This window comes from Lissotriton helveticus, chromosome 11, assembly GCF_964261635.1.
Source record: "Lissotriton helveticus chromosome 11, aLisHel1.1, whole genome shotgun sequence".
NCBI lineage: Eukaryota > Metazoa > Chordata > Amphibia > Caudata > Salamandridae > Lissotriton > Lissotriton helveticus.
In genome coordinates, this window is record NC_136072.1 from 1,090,384,981 (window position 1) to 1,090,397,515 (window position 12,535).

Here is a 12,535-nt window from a genome sequence, read left to right on the forward strand (position 1 = left end):
AGGGAACCTTCGCCTTACCTCTCTACAGGTGATTGCACGGGCTTCAGGTGACGCAAGGGGACTATTAACGGTGTGACCGCACTGCCTTCAGGTGTCACAAGGAAACGGTCTTACGTTTGGGTGCATTTAGTTGGATCTCACTGACTTAGGGCCCTCACCCCAGCACCCTCCAAGTACTGCTCACTGACTTCAGGACGCAGGAATCCATTGGTCTGCTTCATCCTTTCTGCCTGCCTGGAACACGGTCCTGCCTGCAGGTTTGGTAAGTTCTTGTCAATGCTGCAGCTCCTAATCCCGCTCATGTGGTGGGGTCTATGGTAGTTAGTCTGGGACACACCTCTTTGAAAGATTGGTTAGGTTATACGAAGAAAGCCTCATTGCAGTTACTGTAACAAAAATGTATCATTTTATGAGGCTATTTATGCATTTATCCCACCACCTATGAGGTGTAGTACAACAGACGTATGTGATGGTGTGTTTGTAGTGTTGTGCGTGAAGTGGATAAGCCGAGCTAGAACCCAAATATCTAGACTCTTTGGGCAGCGCTTTAAATGGTTGGCAAACTTTGTGTCCTGTTGAAAAACTATTGCCTGCCTGAAGCTTATCCCTGGTGGAGCAAAAGATAGGATAATAAGGGATGCAGTCCTGAAAAATGTAGAGGTCTTTAGAAGGCAGAGCAAAGCCTTCTCTTCCTCATCAGCTAGCACATGTTCATAGCTCGGTTTGCACAAATACTGTCTGGCCCCTGTCAGCAGCCTATGTCCTGGGAAACTTGATATCCCACAGCATGGGTGAAACTGCACGTTGAACAGCCAGCATCATCGTTCGGCATTCTAAAGTGTACATTAAACCAGGAAGAATTGCATCACTACAGTATAGGTCTACTTTCTGATCACTACCTCTTTGTAAATTCCATGGGTGGGCGTTTGCAGGTGAGGGAGGGAAGTTTAGCCTCCTGGCGTGTCTCTCGAATGTTTAAATTGTCAAAATATTGAAGCCAGCCTGCTCATACACTCTTCCTGTTTGTTTTCCAGGGGGATCAGCCATCCCTTTCCTGCCCTCGGTCCTGACCACTGAGGATGGCGAGCGCAGGGCCTAGCACATCAGCGGCGGCTGACAGCTCCAACACAGGGGGCACCAGCAGCAATGGCTCCGCCGAGAGCTCCAATCAGGACAGCACCTTCGAGTGTAACATCTGCCTGGACACCGCCAAAGATGCAGTGATCAGTCTCTGTGGACATCTTTTCTGGTGCGTATTTTGGAAATTAAGAGTATGTGCACAAAGGTTTATGGTGGACATGCGGGCAGGGGTGGGTCAAGGGATTTGGCCTTCACATGCTCCTTTTCATATTTGGGCTTAAACCTCTACTGTTTTAAATGGGAGGGTACTGACTGGTTGAAGAAGCTTTATTTTGAAAGAGCGACTCTGCGATCCTCCAGTCTGCTTTCCAAGGCTGGCTCATGGGTCCAAGCCCAGGGGTCTGTCGGAAAGAATATATCTCTTTACAACGCATGCTTTAGATCACGTCCATTACAACATGGTCGTTACAACACGAACCATTAAATCGCAAATCATTACAATGACTTGCTGAAGGGGGCGGTTGGACTTAGGAATAGAATAATTTACTATTCCTACTCCGGTTTGTGCAACAGCAGGTAAGGTGTTGGATTGTAAATCCAACACCTTCTGCCCCCTTACAGCAAGTCGTTGTAACGACTTACGATGTAATGGTTTGCGTTGTAACGATGCGTTGTAATGGCATGCGATCTAAAGCATACGTTGTAACCTATGTTTCCCGTCGGAAGTAGTGAGAACCCTTGTACCTTTAGGGACGTAAAGAATCAAGTTTCCTTACTAAGGGAATCCTAGGTGCTCCTCTGAAGCCAAGATGTGTACGTAGTTCGGTTCTTTTAGTGTTAAATAGGGTAGTACAGACACTGGTGGCAAGCAGGTACTTCTTGATACTGAGTGCCTGCACTTCTCTCCTTCCACTGCAAGCGCAGAGCACCCTTTCGCTCGGCTTGTCTCAGTGGTACCCTTCAGGGCCGGGGATCTTTCGTGCTTCACTAAGCCAAAGGAAGTAACCTAAGCTGGCCCTGGCTGAGAAGGGGGAGGGAAAGCAATGGCAGGTGATGGTCCCACGGGTTGCGACTGGGGAAGGAGGGGGATCCCTCTTTTACAAGCTGTACAGCACCTACATCATGTAGAGTTCAAGCAACACTACTTATTCAGCCTTCTCAATTCATGTCCATGTCCCTTTTCTCTTGTTTGAACTTCGCCAGTTTGCATTTTTTGACAGGTGACTTTCACTTCTTAAAAAACAAACTCCCAGGTGGGTAGGAAGGTGTGCATCTTTTGTTCTGGGCACAGTCGTAGTAATTATTGCACCTCCCTGTCAGATGCTGCTTTCCGCTTGGCTGCTTCTAAACGTGTTAATAAGTTGCAATGTCAGTTTAGGACTTTGACACAAACTGTTATGCAACTGAAGTGGTCTCGGTGCAGGTGAGGAACGGACTGCTTAACACAAGATAACAGGTAGTGGTGAATAGTGCTTAATTTGAGCCGGTGGTTGCATGTGGGGTATACTGGCACTCATTTTTGGGGACCAGCATTTATTTTAGCCCATCAGACGTTGACTCCGAGCAAGAGAGCGAAAAAAACACAGAGGACAAAGACAAAAAAAGTGACAAAGCTGGGAAGAATGAGCCTGCAAGAGTGATATCAAGGGGCATTGGGTGTCTGGTGGTGGATTAAAGAGCCATGATGTGGATTTGAGGCTACTCAACCTTGGTATTTGGCACGCTGACAGTCAACAGTACTGGCATTGAGCTTCTGAGCCGTGGCACTCCTTAGTTTACAAATAAAACCCTGGTGGGGAATGGCGTCCTCTAGGGTTGGGGTGGTTTGTGTGCCTCTGCCCACTTACTGATGTCAGGGCCCATCCTTTCCTCTGTCTTTATCAGTGAGTACAAAGGGCTGGAGGAAAGGCATGCCGCCTTCCCCCCGACTCCTGTCCATTTTTCTGTTATTTAAGTACTCTCAGGAGTAGCTCACAGGAGAATTTCAGGTCTGTGTGGTTGCCAATGAGACGTAGGAGACCCCATTTTTGAAGCCTCAACCTATATGTTTGCGAGTACGTGCCTGGCCTGGCTGCAGAAATCCTGTAGTCTTTCAAGTCGAGGAGCCCACATTTAGGTAATGCATTAAATATGCAATTTGCTTAGTTCAGGTGGGACAGGACAATGATACTGGTGGCACAGGTCTTTTGCGGATAGAGTTTGTCCAGAAATCATTTCCATAGAGACCATATGTGAAATTAGCCTTGACCACGACAAACCTGCAGGTCTAAAGGGGCCTCTTGTGGAAATAGAACTGCCAGTTGATTTCCCTCTGTGACTAGAGAGAGAGGCTGGAGCCTGGGTCAAACAAACCTGGGTGAATTCCAGAGAGTGTGCAGGGATCCTACGTTGCCACTTTAAGTTTTGACTGAATGATCTTCAGTTAGTTAAGCTTATCCAGTAGTTGATGTTTGCCGTTGATGCAGGGGTCAAGTTTTGTGCACTGTAGCGGTGACCGGTAACCCAGCTTTTGTCTGTCGACTCCTTAGAGCTAATAAGAGCTACAGGTGCAATTGTTCAGGGTTAGTAGATCAGAGTCCTGGGCATCACAACACTCTAGTGGGGCAATCCATCGGAAGACTAGCTAACCAACAAAGATAACCCACCCTCCTCAAATGAGGTGTCAGCAGTTGCAGTTTCAGGAGTAAGCTCCCAAAAAAGTACAAGTTCTTCCTGGAAGTCCTGTAGAGAGTCGAGGGATTATGTCTGTTTACTTTCTAACAGACTAGGGCCAGCGTATAACCGGTCAGAGACATTTTAATACTGCAAGGGTACAGTCGGACAGGCAAGCATGTCGTAAACAAGGCGGCCATGAATTGAGATTGGACTGGAGGGAGAGGCTGCAGCACCAGGACGACGGCATTTATGGCCAGGATTTAAAAGGATGCTCTTGTTTTCCAGACAAACTCAGGACAGTAACTGAAATGTAAGAGAATAAAAGGACCTGAAGTTAGGGTATGGTTGGGAATGTATTGTACCTATATATTAAATGCTGAACTGTGGAAGAAATGTAGACTTCACTGGTCTTTACAAGACCGATGCCCCACGTGCCCAATATGTTTGTACTGTAATCTGCAGTTTGCAGTTCATGCCAAGGGAAGCCTGCAGTGCAGCAGGGAGTTTGACTCTTCAGGGCACAGAGCATCGATTTCCAGATGTAACCTATCTGCAGGGCAAGGAATGTCCTGTGTCGGGCAACCAGTTGTCACTGGGATGTATGATTGATTAATGGTCTGCTCGAGCTGCAAAGGTTTGTGTGTCCAGTCCAAGATCTCTCCGCCATCCATATGTGTCATAATCCAGGCAGCAGAGCAAGAAGAACCGCTTTATTCCCAGTTGCTGTTCAAGAACTTGGCGCATTGGCCTCTGCTCAGGTGCTCCTTCTCAGAATTACTCGACTGGGAAGAATGGCCAAAATAGCCACAATGAAAGTCGATTTGTGAAACGGGTCTGGTCAGACTTCAGTTTGTATTGTGGCAAAAAAAAGTTTTGGACAAGACAGTGACTGAGATAATGGAGGCACTTCATTAGTAAATTCAGAAAAGGACGGGTCATGTCTCGGTGGGTTGTAGGGTACAGGCATTCATGCAGCCTTGTTTCAGTAACAACTCTGCAAAACAGCATTTGAGGTGCACGATTGCGTCCTCTTAAGTGAGCAAGGGATAGGTTTCAAATTCTGTGTTAAAATGTGTTTGCGGTGCTTAAAGTAACCTTCAGTGTTCCCACTGACGAAAGGGTGAGGGGAGGAAAGCTCTGTCACTGGACAATATAGATGCCACGACTGTGTTTGAAAGGAGTGGCCACCCCACAGGAGTCGTGGAAGGTGCAGGCCTCGGAAGGGCCCTGCTTTCTACAGCTGTTCACTTCCTGGGTGACAATACCTTGCTTGTTAAGTGCCAGTGAAGCCTGGGGCTCTCCCACTGGCAATGCAGATGGGAAGTATCCTGTTCATATGATCAGTAAGGTGGTCGGTCCTAGCCGGCACAAAACCGAGCTTAATGCACTGCTTTTGCCTTGTTTCCTCTGGGATCTTCATGTTTTATATCTTGTATTTTGCATGACTCCTTTCTTCTTCTCCTCCTTACCCCCTCTGACGTAAGCCATCACAGTGAAACATTGGAAGTGTTTCTTGGGTCCTCGGTCCCAGATTGGTGGCGTCTTTCGCTCTCCCTCTTACGAATGCCATACTTGAGAAGTTTCCTCTGTCCCCTTTGCGTGGTTTTCTCTAGTGTCAAGTTTTGGGACTCTGGCTTCCTAGTCTGCTGTTGTCTCTTTGCCAGTTTCAGCCTCTCTTCTGATTCTTACCTGGCTGCTGTTGTTGATGTCAGTGGGGGGTGGCTAAGCTTTCTCTGCTGTCTTTACTCCGGTCTTAGATCTTCTAACTCCAGCTTCACTTATTTTTAAGTTCTTAATCTGGTTTTCTCACCTGGGTCGCTTCTACTTTCTTTCAACGTGCAACATTCATGACTCTTCTTTTTCGTAGCTATTCTGGTGTTGACCCTCGTGACCCCAGCCGCTTAGATTCGTTTTCCTGTGTTTGGATGTGGGGGCGATGGCTGTTCTAGTCTATTCTTGCTGACCTGACCCTAATCAACCTTGCTGTGTTGCTGCAGGAAAGTATATTGTACAATGCTAACGTGTTTTTTTTCTCTCTCTCTCTCTCTCTCTTCACCTCCCTCTTTTGTGCTTGCTCTCCTGGGAACGCTGACAGTTGGCCTTGTTTGCATCAGGTAAGATGTCGAAATGTGTTTTTTTGTGTGTAATCTCTTGCCCTGCTGTTCCTGTGCGATCTTTTCCCATAGGGTGCTCCAGCGCGCAGCGATGTCCACACACAGCTGACCCTTGCACAGTCTCACACACAGCTGACCCTTGCACACTCTCACACAGCACAATGTCCTCTTACAGCTGGCCCTTGCACAGAATCCCTACCATGTGTGTTGAGGTTGTGGCTGCCTGGCACTTTGCTGAGAGGCCGTGCATTATTGGAAACTGCCTCTTTCACTACCTGTGGTAGTGTGAGCACGGCAGTCCACAGTGCATTACTGACCTCTAGTGGCTGGATTTGGTATTGCAGTCGGAGGAGAATCTGCAGTCTACGTCACGGCCGTAGGATGTTTGTTAGTGAAAGAGGAGAGAGATGTCACCAAGGATACCGAGTGGGAATCTCCCTCATTATTTGACGAGACTGACGGTGCATCGAACGCCCTCTGACTGTCTCTCATTGGATTGGAGAGGAGAGTTGAGAGTGCATTGAATGCTCCCCGAGACTCCCTCTCTTTGGCTTGGAGAGGAGAGTGACAGTGCATCAGATGCCCTCTGTGACTCTCATTGGCTTGGAGAGGCGAGTGAGAGTGCATTGGATGCCCTCTGTGACTCTCATTGGCTTGGAGAGGCGAGTGAGAGTGCATTGGATGCCCTCAATGACTCTCTCTCTCTTTGGTTTGGAGAAGTGAGTGAAAGTGCATCTTATGACTATCTATGACTCTCTCTTTGGCTTGGAGGTGAGAGTGCATCGGATGCCCTCTATGACTCTCTCTCATTGGCTTGGAGAGGAGAATGACAGTTCATCAGATGTCCTGTAGCACTCTAGCTCTTTGTTCCCTTACTATGGGTTGCAAACCACCAATATTTTCAGTGAGTGCCGAATGTTCAAGCAGTAAATGTAGATGCCTTTAACCCCTTCGGGGCTGATGACGAGCTGAGCTCGTCACGTAACGCAAGTTTTTTTAAAACGCCGGCTGACCTGCGGTAATTCCGACGTGGGAGGGGTAGGTGACTAGACGCCCTCTGCCAGCGATAATCAGGTTCCGTAACCTATTTCTGGCCCCACCAGGTCAGCACGTGAGAGCTGCCCGACCTTGGGATAACGGCTCTTGGGAGGGACTGGACGAAGGATTGTCCCTACGACACACTCCAGGTCGTATACTTGATTCCTCTGATTACTGAGGGATCTGTTAGCAATTATATGAGCTTCTTTTTGGTCCTGATGAATTGCCTGAGTGGCAAGAAACATGTTGACCACACGTTCACTAAGGGTTGAATGAGGCACGATTACTTTATTTATCCCGCCTCAATACCCCTTATCGTTCCTTTTAATAAAGCAGTGAGCCATACTATTAAATTCCTTTCCCCATGGACTCCACTGACTTTTTTTAGACCACACCCACGCTCACTATTGCACTTTTTTAGGCCCCTCACACTCACACACCCTTTGGCTAAGGAATAAAAGAACCCCGCCAAAGTGCAGCATCCGGTGCTGCCCGACAGGCATTGCACTGCCAGTCTGTCGTAGGGGCAGGATACCGATGATGACGCTGGACGATCGCCGGGTGGGATGACAATAGTCGTCCAACCGGTGACCTGTGTGAGGCATCCCCAAATTCCGAAAAGGGTTCACAACATTCACTTTTTTCTGTTGAACTCAATATGAGTGAGAGGTTCACGTTAGTCATTTAGTTGACTCTGCCCGGGGAACTCTGTATATTCTTTGTTGTTGGTACTTTCTGGGACACATACATTGGACCCCGCTAAATATTGTCCTAATTTTATGATTCCCCCTTGTTGATACAATTGGAGAGGAGAATGACAGTTCATCAGATGTCCTGTAGCACTCTAGCTCTTTGTTCCCTTACTATGGGTTGCAAACCACCAATATTTTCAGTGAGTGCCGAATGTTCAAGCAGTAAATGTAGATGCCTTTAACCCCTTCGGGGCTGATGACGAGCTGAGCTCGTCACGTAACGCAAGTTTTTTTAAAACGCATCGCGCAGCGGGAAAACCACTAGCGCGCATGCGGTTAAATTCTGTATTTATCTGGTTACATTTGCCATTGCTTCAAAAACAGAGGTCAAATGCCAGTCTACAGCTATTGACAAATTGCTGCTTATTTTGTAACATGGGGATTGGGTTTTACAAATTTCTCTCACTTTGCAGTCGGAGTGAGAAAAGTAAAGAGGATTATTTGACAATCTTTTTGGGGAGTGTGAAAGAAAAGGCTGTTGGATGTAATGTTTTGTAATACACAACAAAATGTATACACCTTTTAGATATAATGTATACAGCCAGCAGTTAAGAAAGCAAAATTAAGCCCTCTTTTGTAATTCTGAAGTGTGATAGAAACAGATTTTAATAGGATCAAAACAAATCAACACACAATAAATATTCACTGAAACCTGATTTCCATACATTATCATTTATGTACAACATAATTATATCAGTAAAACTGCATGTCGATGCGAATATAATCCCCATTTCAATAGACCATTTGCTATCGGTAATTGGCAGTGCGCTACCACATGATGCATTAGTTACATTAAAAATAATCTCCCGTCTCATGTCCATTAAAGTTAGGTGGGTTGCGAACATTTGTCATTCTAAAAATTGGGTCGTGGTTCTAAAAAGTTTGGGAAGTACTGCTCTTGCTCATTGTCTTCGAGAGGTGAGTGACAATGTATTGAATGTCATATAGCACTTTGGCTCATTGACTTGGAGAGGAGAGTGACATGTGTGTTGGATGTCCTGAAGCAATCTAACTCATTGGCTTAGAGAGGAGCCTGACAGTGCATCAGATGTCCAGTGGCACTCTCCTTCATGGTTATGGCGAAGACCGGGCATGGATGTCCTTTGACTCTCTCCTTCATCAGCTTGGAGAGCAAAGTGATGGTGCACTGCATCACACTCTCCTTTATAGGCTTGGAGAGGAGAGTGACTGAGCATGGAATACCATGGGACTCAGTCTCTGCTTCATTGGCTTCTTGACCAGGTTCCCTCTGCTAGTAACTTCTGGCAAAGGTTTTTGGTGATGCTGCTTGCTGTTAATGTGAAGCATTGTGCAAAATGTGACCATTGGCACCCAGAAGGGCTTGTTGAATATGTATTCATAAATAGTGATAGAAGGGGGAAATTGTAAGGCTCTATTTCTAGCCCGAAAGAATGGCTATTGTTTTTATAGGTCTTCAAACCTAGTAGCAAGACTTGTACGCTCCTAAGATTAAATGGCAGATTCCTGCAACGTTCCTCTGAAAGGCTGGTATAGTGAGATGTGACATTCGACTGACCCTCCTCAGTTCCCACTGGTATTTCAGAAAACCTCCCCATTTTTCAGCAGCTCATTGAGCTTTAGGTTTCATGTGTGGAAATGATAAACCGAAGAAGCAATAAAAGAAATTAAGGGGCAAAAACAAGCAGTAAAATATGATTACGTTGTTGTGATAAAATCATCCTATTTTGTTCTCCGAGTCTTTTATATAATCTCCTTTTCACCTATTTGCTTCCATCAACTCTCCTTCAGGAAGTACATACAGGGACAAAAGGGGTCACTACATGGAATGCCTGCGTATACAAATCTCCTAGTGCTAAAACGTCCGTGGCTAACCATTCGATGTATTCTGAGAAAATAAATCTAATCCCCTAGGCAAGAAGTGATGGACCCCAGAATCTAACCTCATTGTAATAGCCGCTGTTTCTGCAGTTCACGTTCCTTCATGCCTTCCCCTGTCATTGGTTCTTTTGTGGTGCTTTTGCTCAGGCTTGTTGCTTCTGCTGTGAAAGTGCTGTTTATCTCTTAGCTGCTTGTACTGTCCGTTCAACTGAATTCCTTCCTCTTTGTTGTTTTTGATATTTCAGTGGCTGGAAACCCGACCCAACCGGCAAGTCTGTCCTGTGTGTAAAGCAGGCATCAGCAGAGAAAAAGTGATTCCACTGTATGGGAGAGGTAGTACTGGACAGCAGGATCCCAGGTAAGCCAGGGGCAGCTTGGAAGTATTATATGAATAGGACTGTGAGAGGGAAAGCACAGGAAAAAGGGAGGATATAGAGTGTGGTGAAACTGTACTGGGTTCACTTACATTCAAGTGCATTACATGAACACCCTTGAAAGTGTGATCTTTGGCAGTGGAACGGAGGTGGTGATGAGTGCGAAAAAGCATGACCTGTTTGCGGGAGCATGTGTGTTATGGGGGGTTTGGTGTGAAGAGAAATACTTTGCAGCACAGCTGACCTCTAATTTCAATGCTTCTTCCTCCACAGAGAGAAAACCCCTCCTCGGCCACAAGGACAGAGGCCGGAGCCTGAGAATAGAGGGGTAAGTAAGGGACTAGGGGGTGGTTGGGGTTCCCCCTTAACAGATGGTTTGATTGTTTCTTTGTGTGCTTTGATTGTTTCTCTGTGTGCTTGAAGTTGTGGGGCAGGAGGGTGAGTTCTCGACTGTCGGACTTTGCCTGCAGCATGCAGTATGGTAAGAGATTCTTTGTAGCGCTTAATCTCTGTAGCAGGTTATCATATTAGGGAGTGGACCGGGTAGGTGGAAGTCTATGCCCATGTCAAATTGGAGTGAACTGAATGTTAATATCAGTGTAAATCGTGCCAAGAGACCTCCTTCAGAGCATTTACTGAAGGACAGTGACGTCCATCGGTGGGACTGACTGTCCTCGATGTCTCAACATTGGCAGTCAATGCTCATATGAGGAATTTTGTAACTGTTGGTTCGAGGCATGTGGGCTGCTGAATTCATATCTTAGCATAGATCGCCTCCTAGTGTTGGGTCCGGATGTTTGCACCTTGTTGCTTGGAAGAGTCTTCGAAGTATCACGATGTAGGTGACTCCTCCCCTGGACTACAGTGCGCGTGGGATTTTCCGCCAATGGGTTCGGATGCACTTCGACAACTCCAACTTCGGGACCGAAGTTTTCCAACTTTCCACCTCTAAAACTTTTTACTTTCGACGGTATTGTTTCCGCTCGGTATCCCTCGACTCGACAAAACTTCCTTTTCTCTCCTGTCGTCGACTCGGGCCGTTGGGCCTTTTCGACGCCACGTGGACCTTCTGCTGATGGAAAGGACCCTGTTTAAAAAATGCCTAGAGTGTGGAGCCAAATTTCCACACAGCGACAAGCATAGGGTATGCAACAGGTGCCTATCTCCGGAGCACAATGAAGAAAACTGTCCAGCTTGTGCTCTGTTCCGGTCTAAAAAAACTATCCGGAACCGAAGAGCTGCTCGACTAGAAATGCAGAGGCAGGCACCAGAACCGGAAAACATTTTCGACGACGTACATGAACTCCCAGAGGCAGAGGGCTCGGAAGATCTCGAAATAGTCACCGTAGAGGACCAGTCGGACTCCGATGACCAGATCACACCGGGGAAAACCAAAGCCTCTACCCCGTCTCCACCTCCACATAAGGCTCCGGTCAAAGCAACGCACAAAAGCCTTAGCCGCGACCGAAACACCGCTTCAGAAGCCCCACCTTCTGGCTCCGAAGACCACACCTAAGCCTTCCGGTACCCCGGGACCGGGCAAAGCCGCTTCACCCTAAAAAGGTTGTCTACCCAGTAAAGTCATCGATCCGAAAAAGTGCGTCGAGCCAAAAAAGGCCCATGAACCGTAAAAAGCTGTCAAACCGAAGGTCGTCAAACCGAAGAAGGTCGCCGAGCCGAAAAAGGTAATTGGGCCGAAACAGGTCGTCGACCCTGAAAAGGCCGTCAAACCGAAAAAAGGCGTTGAACCGAAAAAAGGCGTCGACCCGAAAAAGCCCGTCGACCCGAAAAAGGCTTCACATGATAAAAACGTCCAGCCTAAAGAGACGCTCAACCCGAAAAATTTGTACAGTCAAAAAAAGCAAAATCTTCGGTGCCACGGACAGAGGAGAAAGAACTCTTTCACCCAGATCCACAACAAAGACTATATAGACCCTGAAACAGGACATATAGTCTACAATCAAAACAAGAGAAGACTGGACACTGAAGCCCCTTCTCCTGTTCCTCCAAAGAAAAAGGACTTTGGCACATCCCCTTCAAGACCTTACACACCTCCTCCTTTCACTCCCAACATGCCTTATGTTTCATATTCTCCTTCACTTGTAGATTATGATCAGGCGGAAGACATGGGGGAGGATCCTCAGGATGATTTTATACCACCTGACGATCCAATGAACCAAGGATGACACATGGAGTGACCATAATGACCCCGATGACACACCGCCCATACCCGATCCCACTACATACCCCACAAAGCCGTCTCCTACTGACGACACTGTCGCTTTTAACCAACTAGTGGACAGAGCAGCTCAGTATCATGGTGTACACATGCACACTGACCCTATAGAGGAGGATTTCCTATTCAACACCTTCCCAACATCAGAGAAGAGTGTATGTGCACTCCCTATGCTAAAAGGGGTACTAAAGCACGCACCAGACATCTTTAAAGACCCGGCCAGGGCGCGTGTCCTCAATCCAAGGATTGAAAAGAAATATAAACCGGCCCCTACAGACCCCTCTTATATCAGGTCTCAACTACCATTAGACTCCCTAGTTGTGTCTAACGCTAGGAAAAGAGCAAACTCACAAACAACGGGTGATGCTCCCCCTCCTGACAAGGAGTCCAAAATTCTAGAAGCCTCAGGGATGAGAGTGGCCTCTC

General features: G+C 47.0%; 1 protein-coding gene across 3 annotated transcripts in view; it reads left to right on the forward strand.

Moving 5' to 3' along the window:
- RNF185 (ring finger protein 185) overlaps positions 1-12,535 on the forward strand; it is a 111,865-nt gene that overhangs the window by 86,603 nt on the left and 12,727 nt on the right. For 2 of the 3 annotated variants that reach the window (XM_078667707.1, XM_078667706.1), the window contains 3 exons: positions 1,035-1,271; positions 9,745-9,857; positions 10,147-10,201. In XM_078667707.1, the coding sequence (XP_078523833.1) occupies positions 1,080-1,271; positions 9,745-9,857; positions 10,147-10,201 (360 nt within the window). In that variant the 5' untranslated portion in view covers positions 1,035-1,079. Of the gene's footprint in view, positions 1-1,034; positions 1,272-5,830; positions 5,850-9,744; positions 9,858-10,146; positions 10,202-12,535 lie in introns of all 3 variants that reach the window. The other variant, XM_078667708.1, reaches the window with a different exon arrangement.